Consider the following 10,000-nt stretch of genomic DNA (forward strand, 5'->3'; position numbering starts at 1 on the left):
CCAACAGGATGACTCAGGCAGGGCAAGTGACGAAGTGCTGTTAGCTAACCCCGCCGCTCGCTAACCCCGCCGCTCGCTAACCCCGCCGCCCGCTAACCCCGCCGCCCGCTAACCCCGCCGCCCGCTAACCCCGCCGCCCGCTAACCCCGCCGCCCGCTAACCCCGCCGCCCGCTAACCCCGCCGCCCGCTAACTCCGCCGCCCGCTAACCCCGCCGCTCTTCCCATTCTGCCCGTTGTCTTCCTGCGTGGCCATGAAGTACGAGGCGATTGGTTGATTGTCTCTGGATCTCACTCGATTGGCTGGATTCCTGTAAACCTCCCTTGCACCCAATGACTGCTACTCGTTATTCTCGAGATAGACAGTGTTTATTTGCTCCCAGCCAGGATGACAGAATCAACCAGTTATCATCATCTTGTTGGTGTCTGAGACAATTAAGGTGCTTGGCGATTGGCAGGAGGCTGGCAGTTTCACCAACCACCAATAGGTGGCAGTATTGATCAGTGTTATGAAACAGGATCATCATGTGGAGAGATGTCCATTATCCACACACACAAACACACACACAACTTCTCACACACACACACACACATTTACTCCATCAATCACACACATGCAGCCAAATGCACACACACACCAGTGTTGTCCTAAGCATCCCACAACTCTATCAGTCTCTCCACACACTCTCTCTCTCACACATAACTGTCCTACAGCCGCCCATCTCTCTCTCTGTCTCTCTCCGTGTCTCTCTGTGTGTGTGTCTCTCTCTCTCTCTCTCTCTCTCTCTCTCTCTCTCTCTCATCTGGAACTGCATTGGCTTTGGCCTAACTGTGTGTGCTTGTGGGCGTGTATCAGTGTTTGTGTAGGATTGTGCAGGTGTGTGAGTAATCCTCTGCCACACCATAACAGCCTTCTCTAAAGGCTCTGGGTCCACAGAACACTGCTCTGGGCCACAAGAACACTGCTCTGGGCCACAAGAACACTGCTCTGGGCCACAAGAACACTGCTCTGGGCCACAAGGCGTGCTCTGGGCCACAAGGCGTGCTCTGGGCCACAAGGTGTGCTCTGGGCCACAGAACACTGCTCTGGGCCACAAGGCGTGCTCTGGGCCACAGAACACTGCTCTGGGCCACAAGGCGTGCTCTGGGCCACAAGGCGTGCTCTGGGCCACAAGGCGTGCTCTGGGCCACAGAACACTGCTCTGGGCCACAAGGCGTGCTCTGGGCCACAAGGCGTGCTCTGGGCCACAAGGCGTGCTCTGGGCCACAGAACACTGCTCTGGGCCACAAGGCGTGCTCTGGGCCACAGAACACTGTAATTGGTTGTTCATTCTCCCAGTGACCCGCAGAGCTGTGTGGTTGCCATGGTGAGAGTAGTACCTGGAGGTGGAAGTAGGTCTTCTCTCTCTGGACCCTCAGTACATCTGACAGGTGTTTCTGTGTGTGTGAGGAAACAAGTCAGTTCTGTGTGTGTGTGTGTTCTGTGTGTGTGTGTTCTGTGTGTGTGTGGGTGCACATGGGAACCCCCCCTTGAACAAAACATTGTCATGCAGTGGGAGATTTCAGGAATGACCTGTTTCACCTACTGTAGGTTGCCATGGGAGATATCAGGAATGACCTGTTTCACCTACTGTAGGTTGCCATGGGAGAAATCAGGAATGACCTGTTTCACCTACTGTAGGTTGCCATGGGAGATATCAGGAATGACCTGTTTCACCTACTGTAGGTTGCCATGGGAGATATCAGGAATGACCTGTTTCACCTACTGTAGGTTGCCATGGGAGATATCAGGAATTACCTGTTTCACCTACTGTAGGTTGCCATGGGAGATATCAGGAATGACCTGTTTCACCTACTGTAGGTTGCCATGGGAGATATCAGGAATGACCTGTTTCACCTACTGTAGGTTGCCATGGGAGATATCAGGAATGACCTGTTTCACCTACTGTAGGTTGCCATGGGAGATATCAGGAATGACCTGTTTCACCTACTGTAGGTTGCCATGGGAGATATCAGTAATGACCATGTCTCTCTTTGCAGGTGTCCAAAAAAGTTGCTGATCTCATTTTGGAAAAACAGCCGTCTTATGTCAAGGTAAGCATTCTCCTTGGTTTGATTTCCCTGTGGTTATGGTTGTTTTGGGGTTGCGTAGGAACATTTCCATCACCAGCAGCACACACCAGTCTGCTTTGAGGCGGGGAGGGTGGGGAGAGGGGGGGAGTTGAATAAAGGGAGGGGGAGAGAGACACCTGGTGAGAGCAGACAGACGGATCCCCTCCCATGCACGTGCTATGGTGAATGCACATGGAGCTAAATGAACTTTGGCAGGTTTTTCGTTATTGTGCAGTTCATCCATCCAGCTTTTATATTCCCATTAGTTGGCCCTCACCCTTTGTCAAACTGGTCGATGGGTGTTCTATTCCTTATCAATTAAGCTGCAAATCTTTCCCCTGAGCTGAAGCCGTGTGTGAGAGAGAGAGAGATGTAAGCTATAAGCTATGTGAATGGACTTCCATGTGTTTGAGTGTGACCCTCCCCCCAGCCTCCCCCAGCCTGCCCCCAGCCTCCTCCCAGCCTCCTCCCAGCCTCCCCCCAGCCTGCCCCCAGCCTGCCCCCAGCCTCCTCCCAGCCTCCTCCCAGCCTCCCCCAGCCTCCCCCCAGCCTCCCCCAGCCTCCCCTCAGCCTCCCCTCAGCCTCCCCTCAGCCTCCCCCCAGCCTCCCCCCAGCCTCCCCCAGACAGAACAGTCTCCAGACACACAACATCTCTCTAGATGTGCGAGTGTGTGCTGGACCCACTTTGAACGCTTTTATTTCTGTGTGTGAGCAGCACTGGTGGAAACAAATATTTATCATAAAACATACGCTCTCCCCTCGCTCTTAGCTGTCTCTCCTGTCGTCTGTCTCACTTCACTCGTGTGTGAGTGTGAGTCAGTGTTGGCTCTGCTCTGGCAGCATCTGTGTCCTAGCTGCTCTGTGACTTCCCAGTGACCCAAACTCATCCTCCCAGGCAAGGACACAAGGAAGGATGCAAGGGAGGAAGGATGCTAGGAAGGACACTAGCTCTTAAGACATTCCTATTGAGCTAGGGGATCCCTGGTGAGCTGAGAAACTGTAATGAAAGCTGAGCTTCCTCTGCACACACAGCTCCGAAACACCTCCGTAACAGCTCCGAAACACCCATGGAACAGCTCCGAAACACCTCCGTAACAGCTCCGAAACACCCATGGAACAGCTCCAAAACACCTCCGTAACAGCTCCGAAACACCTCCGTAACAGCTCCGGAACACCTCCGTAACAGCTCCAAAACACCTCCGTAACAGCTCCGGAACACCTCCTAACAGCTCCGAAACACCTCCGTAACAGCTCCTTAACAGCCCAGACACACAGAGGTCTGAGAGATGGAGAGAAGTTTAACCCAACTGAGGTCAAAGCTCGAGCACATTCTCAGAGAATATCCTTTGCTGTCAGCAAGCCTGGTTATCTAGTGAGATCATGTCCAGATGTCTTACAGAAGCGCCCTCTTTCCTCGGATAAATCCGATGATCCAGACACCGCCACATCAAACCAGGCCGCGACAGAGACGGTGTTTGTGTTTGGCGTGTTCTACGACAACCAAGATCAGGAGGCGCGATCCTCTCACGGCCACAGCAGAAAGAGATCATTTGTGAGCCCTCGCCGTCGGCGACGCCCACCCCCCTTACCCTTCTCCCCTCCCCCCTGCCCCCCTCCCTTATCTGCCTCTCGATTTTCCACCTCGTATCTCCTGGCCAAACAGTTGTCTTTTCAAGAACGCCTCAATTGTTGTGCCGGTTGCTCTGCGAACACTGGTTCTTTTCTCCGGACGCTGCCGGTCGAGGTCAGAGGACGAGCTTTACCTTCCTGAGGCTCCGACAGCTGGGGAGGGAGGGAGGGAGGGAGGGGGGGGAGAGGGAGGGAGGGAGGGAGGGAGGGGGAGAGGGAGGGAGGGAGGGGGGGGGGGAGAGGGAGGGAGGGAGGGAGGGGGGGGAGAGGGAGGGAGGCAGGGGGGGGAGAGGGAGGGAGGGAGGGAGGGGGGGGGGAGAGGGAGGGGGGGGAGAGGGAGGGAGGGAGGGAGGGGGGGGAGAGGGAGGGAGGGAGGGAGGACGAGAAATTGAATGACAGGAAGTATATCTTCACTCTTCATTTCCTCTCCCTGTTTTGTAATGCAGGCTATTTTGTGATGTACTTGTAAGATGGTCATCTTGTACGTGACTGTTTGCGTGTGTTTGGATGTATATTGTGGTACAATCGAGTGCTGTGTGTGTGACACGTTGTCTGTTAGGAGCTGGAGAGGGTGACATCTCTGCAGACGAACCTGCAGCTGGCAGCAGTGATCTGCACCAACGCCAGGCGGTATGACCACCACACACACACACACACACACACCCCCGCCCCCACACACACACACCTCTCTACACACACATACCCCTCCACACACACACCCCACATCCTCCAACTGGAAGACCATCTTCTTCCACCATGTCTACGGAGTGCTGACAAGGTGGTGATGTCACTTCCTGTTTCCAGGCAGCTGAGCTCTGCCAAGGAGGGCTTCACTGAGGCCAGTCTGGGACTGCTGGCCAATCAGAGGAGACGACAGCTACTGACCGGTCTGCTCAAATCCCTGAGGACCATCAAGACTCTGGTAACACACACACCATACACCATGCACACATACGCCATATACCACACACACACACACACACACTCATCATACACCACCACACACACACCATATACCACACACACACACACACACTCATCATACACCACCACACACACACCATACACCATGCACACACACACGCTCTTGAAGGAGACTGTTAACCGTGTGTAACGTAACCTCTCTCCTCCTCTCCTTGACAGCAAAGGACAGACGTAAGACTCAGCGAGATGCTGGAGGTAAGACACACACACTCTCTCACACACTCTCACACACTCTGTCACATACACACTCTCACACACACAGCCATACTGTAAAGATCAGGACGGCTGCTCCTGGGGCCTACTTCAGGACGGCTGCTCCTGGGGCCTGCTTCAGGACGGCTGCTCCTGGGGCCTGCTTCAGGACGGCTGCTCCTGGGGCCTGCTTCAGGACGGCTGCTCCTGGGGCCTGCTTCAGGACGGCTGCTCCTGGGGCCTGCTTCAGGACGGCTGCTCCTGGGGCCTGCTTCAGGACGGCTGCTCCTGGGGCCTGCTTCAGGACGGCTGCTCCTGGGGCCTGCTTCAGGACGGCTGCTCCTGGGGCCTGCTTCAGGACGGCTGCTCCTGGGGCCTGCTTCAGGACGGCTGCTCCTGGGCTCTGAAGCAGTGTACTCTGGCTGTGTTTCCAGGAGGAGGACTACCCTGGAGCCATCCACCTGTGTCTGGAGTGTCAGAAGGCTGCCAGCACCTTCAAACACTACAGCTGCATCAGGTACACCTGTCAGGGAGCTCCCTCCTCTGTGTCTCGCTCTCGCTCTCTGGCTCTCTCGCTCTCGCTCGTTCTCTCCTGCTCTCCTCTCTCCCTCTCTCTCTCTCTCTCTCTCTCTCTCTCTGTCTCTCTCCATCGTTCTCTCCTGCTGTCTCTCTGTCTCTCTCTCTCTGTCTCTCTCTCCCTCTCTCTCTCTCTGTCTCTCTCTCTCCCTCTCTCTCTCTCTTTGACTTCATTAGTCATCAGCTCACCACAGCATGGTCAGATCAGACCTGGGTCTTAAGAGGATACACTGCTTGTGGACATGGCTGATCAATATTCCACGGACCTAAAACCATAATTAGACCTGTTGTGTATGTGTGTGGATGTGTGTACAGTATGTGTGTGTGTTGCGACTGAAAAGCACTCCAGTGTTTGTGTGTTTGAGCTCTGGTCTCTCTCTAGCTCTCTCTCTAGCTCTCTCTCTAGCTTTCTCTCTCTCTCTCTCTCTCTCTCTCTCTCTCTCTCTCTCTCTCTCTCTCTCTCTCTCTCTCTCTCTCTCTCTCTCTCTCTCTCTCTCTCTCTCTCTCTCTCTCTCTCTCTCTCTCTCTCTCTCTCTCTCTCTCTCTCTCTCTCTCTCTCTCTCTCTCTCTCTCTCTCTCTCTCTCTCTCTCTCTCTCTCTCTCTCTCTCTCTCTCTCTCTCTCTCTCTCTCTCTCTCTCTCTCTCTCTCTCTCTCTCTCTCTCTCTCTCTCTGCCAACTCTCCTCTCCTCCTGTTTCTCTCCCTGCTTATCTGTCCACAGCTCACACACACACACACACAAGTGGATCTGTTCATGTGTGTACACATCTGTGTGTGCGTGTGTGTATAAGAACATCAGGGGGTCTGACAGTGTCACTGTCCTGACCAGAGGTCATGCTCCAGCCCCCAGAGGCTGCAAGAGTCTGGCAGGTCCTGTCCCCCACACGCAGAGCCTTGCCTGGGGCCGCGGCAGACAGAAGCCTGCCTGCTACCTCTGGAAGGTCCAGCTGACTGGCATGACAAACGAAACAGGGTCTCTCTCTCACTCCCTCTTTCTCTTTCTCTCACTCTTTTTTTGTCTCCCACCCCCCGCCCAAGTGGGTGATGGAGAGAGGAAGAAAGAGAGGATGAGATAGAGGCAGAGGGGTCAGTGGATGTTATAAACATATCCAGTTATTTACTTAGTTAATGGCTTTTTGTTTCCAGTATCAAACCAGACTTTTCATCTGTGCGTGCGTGCGTGCGCTCGTGTCGGAGGTTGGGTTTTCAATTACATGCTCAAAAGGACATAGTGTGTTGAAGTTAGTTACTGTGTAAGAACCCCACACACACGCACACACAGACATACACACACAAGCGTGTAACAAACCAATTACTCTTTCACATGTTTGTAGTCTAACGGTGATGATGGACAGCAAACATCAAATGACATCAAACACGCACACACACACACACATGATGCACTCACTCACATACGTGCACAAAAACACACACACACAGTTCACACCCCCTCGAGCACATCGGGGTTGAAGCAGTGAGAGCGGCAGGATTTATTTGGTTTATAAGAGCTTCTCATTTTGGGGAAAGTGCAGTCGTCAACGAGTTCATTATGTATCTGAAGAGGAAAGAAGCCCATCTGAACGACCCTCCAGGCCTCCTGGTCGCCCTTTTCTCTCCTCACTCTCTCCTTTTTGTCTGATTCACTCTTTCCATCTCTCTCATTTGCTGTCGGATCATCTCTCTCTCCCTCCATCTCTCTCTCTCTTCCTTCTTCATTGCTGATAGCAGTACAATCTCTTTCTCACCCCCCTCTCTCTCCCCCCTCCTCTGTCTAGCTCTGTTTCTCCCCCTCTCTAGCTCTCTCTCCCTTCTCTCTTTTTCCTCTCCCATTCATAACTCCTTGTTCTAATAGAGACAGCTCACCATGCCAACCCCCCCCCCCTCCTGTCATCCATGTGTCACTAAGTGCCTGTCTGTCTGCCTGTCTGTCTGTCTGCCTGTCTGTCTGCCTGTCTGTCTGTCTGTCTGTCTGTCTGTCTGTCTGCCTGTCTGCCTGTCTGCCTGTCTGCCTGTCTGTCTGTCTGTCTGTCTGTCTGTCTGTCTGCCTGTCTGTCTGTCTGTCTGTCTGTCTGCCTGTCTGCCTGTCTGCCTGTCTGTCTGTCTGTCTGTCTGTCTGCCTGCCTGTCTGCCTGCCTGCCTGCCTGCCTGCCTGCCTGTCTGTCTGCCTGTCTGTCTGTCTGCCTGCCTGTCTGCCTGCCTGCCTGCCTGCCTGCCTGCCTGCCTGCCTGCCTGCCTGCCTGCCTGTCTGTCTGTCTGTCTGTCTGTCTGCCTGCCTGCCTGCCTGCCTGCCTGCCTGCCTGCCTGCCTGTCTGTCTGTCTGTCTGTCTGCCTGCCTGCCTGTCTGTCTGTCTGTCTGTCTGTCTGTCTGTCTGTCTGTCTGTCTGTCTGCCTGCCTGCCTGCCTGCCTGCCTGCCTGCCTGTCTGTCTGTCTGCCTGCCTGTCTGCCTGTCTGTCTGCCTGTCTGTCAGGGCTCTCCCCTGGAGCTCTGCCCAGTTAACACCTGCAGTTAATTGAAAAAGGAAACCCACGTTTCCCCCCTCCTCCTCCTCCTATCCCCTCTTCCCCACACCCCTGTGTTCTCTCCATGCCTGCCAGGAACACTTTTTTAATTGACTTTATTTCCCCCCGCCCCCCCCTTCCTTATTTAACCATTCTGTGTGATCATATAGGGGGGCTCCCCCGACATAGAGAGAGAGAGATGGCGATGGAGAGAGGGAAGGAGATGGAAAGACATGGGGGGGGGGGAGAGAGAGAGAGAGAGACAGGAAGTTCCTCCTGCCAGTTTGGGTTTGCTGTTCTAGAGCGCTACGCTGGGGACCAACGCAGAAGAAGAAAAACATTACTCCCTCCATCCCTCGCTCGCTCGCTCGCTCGCTCACCCCCTCTTTCCTTCCCTCCCATCTCCCTCTCTCCTCCTCGCCCTGAGCCAATTCTTCTCTCTGTTTCAGCTCTTTGATGAAGGGCCTAATTAGGCTCTGTCACTGACTGGATTTTGAAATCTAAATATGAACCATTACTTTTTGCTCACAAAGTCTTAATACCTTAGAAACGAGTCAAGTCTAAGAGTGGTAACATTGTACTAACCTACAGACTGGATGTTTTGGCTGCAGCGCCCGATGCCTGGCAGTGCCCAGCAGGCTCACCCTGGCTCGTGTGAAGTCATGTCTCCAGGATATCCGTCCCTGTAGTAGTGTACTGTTAGCCCAGGAAGGTCAACAGATACTGTAGTGTATTTGTTGCTTTTTCATTATTCATCAAACTCAACATGTGCTTTCCTTTCTCTCTCCCCAGTGAGTTGAATTCCAAACTCCAAGACACCCTGGAGCAAATCGAGGTTAGTTCACCCTTTTTATTCATCAAAAACCTCTCTGTTTGTGAAGCCCGCGACGTGTGAATGGTGTTAGTCAACTGTTCTATCTGTCGTTTTCAAACCGACTCCCCCCAAAATAAGACAATTCATTTTTGTCTTGACATTTGGACAGCTCCCTCCCCTTGCGGTGACACATTCATCCTCCTCTCAGCTCGGGCAGGATGGTAAACATTATTAGCGCTAGCGTGTTTCATCTAGACTGCTGATGGAGAGCTGGGTGGTAAATGGCATGCAGAGCAATTCCCCCCCAACAATCATGCATCAGTAGGTTCATTACCTGTTCCTGTCTTGGTTTGAGTTGCACAAACACACACACACTCTCTCACACACAAGCGTGCAATGATATGGTCACACACACACACACACACAGTCACAGAGGCAGACACACACTCGTGGCTGTAAGCAAGCGAGCAAATGCACCTTGTTTAAAGTAAATGTCTTTGGACACATACTCATGAAAGCTTGCACACACTACACACACACACACACCACACACACACCACACACACTCCCCTGAAGCGGTGTGATGGTGAACCCTGCTGTGCTCCTCTACTCTGACAGTGGGTCTGGTTCAGGGAGCCTTGCGTGTATACTCCTCCCCTCCTCCTCCACTCCTCCCCTCCTCCTCCACCCCTCCCCTCCTCCTCCACTCCTCCTCCACTCCTCCACTCCTCCTCCACTCCTCCCCTCCTCCTCCACCCCTCCTCCTCCACCCCTCCCCTCCTCCTCCCCTCCTCCTCCCCTCCTCCTCCCCTCCTCCTCCACCCCTCCCCTCCTCCTCCACCCCTCCCCTCCCCTCCTCCTCCACCCCTCCCCTCCTCCACCCCTCTCCTCCTCCTCCACCCCTCTCCTCCTCCTCCACCCCTCTCCTCCTCCTCCACCCCTCCCCTCCTCCACCCCTCCCCTCCTCCTCCACCCCTCCCCTCCTCCTCCACTTCCTCCTCCTCAGCGTTTAACAGATGTCAGTGTGGAATCCTTATATTCTTAGTATTTCTATTCATGTAGAGGAAGGGCAGGTCTGGGTGCTGAAACAATCACACACAGTCAATCCCAAATGGTGTTGTCACGGTGACCCTGCAGGTGTATTCATGTGCCTGCTCTCTCCACCTTCACACCTCTTCACTCTCTCTCTCTCTCTCT

At 54.0% G+C, this 10,000-nt stretch overlaps 1 protein-coding gene across 2 annotated transcripts in view; it reads left to right on the forward strand.

Moving 5' to 3' along the window:
• The window catches only part of vps50 (VPS50 EARP/GARPII complex subunit), a 66,772-nt gene that overhangs the window by 8,615 nt on the left and 48,157 nt on the right, over positions 1-10,000 (forward strand). For both annotated transcript variants that reach the window (XM_084696947.1, XM_084696948.1), the window contains exons 5-10: positions 2,039-2,092; positions 4,299-4,369; positions 4,544-4,661; positions 4,883-4,918; positions 5,350-5,432; positions 8,782-8,824. In XM_084696947.1, coding sequence (XP_084553073.1) covers positions 2,039-2,092; positions 4,299-4,369; positions 4,544-4,661; positions 4,883-4,918; positions 5,350-5,432; positions 8,782-8,824 — 405 coding nt within the window. The remainder of the gene's footprint in view (positions 1-2,038; positions 2,093-4,298; positions 4,370-4,543; positions 4,662-4,882; positions 4,919-5,349; positions 5,433-8,781; positions 8,825-10,000) is intronic.

Source organism: Hypomesus nipponensis, chromosome 4 (genome assembly GCF_054491055.1).
Source record: "Hypomesus nipponensis isolate SF chromosome 4, ASM5449105v1, whole genome shotgun sequence".
NCBI classification, from domain to species: domain Eukaryota; kingdom Metazoa; phylum Chordata; class Actinopteri; order Osmeriformes; family Osmeridae; genus Hypomesus; species Hypomesus nipponensis.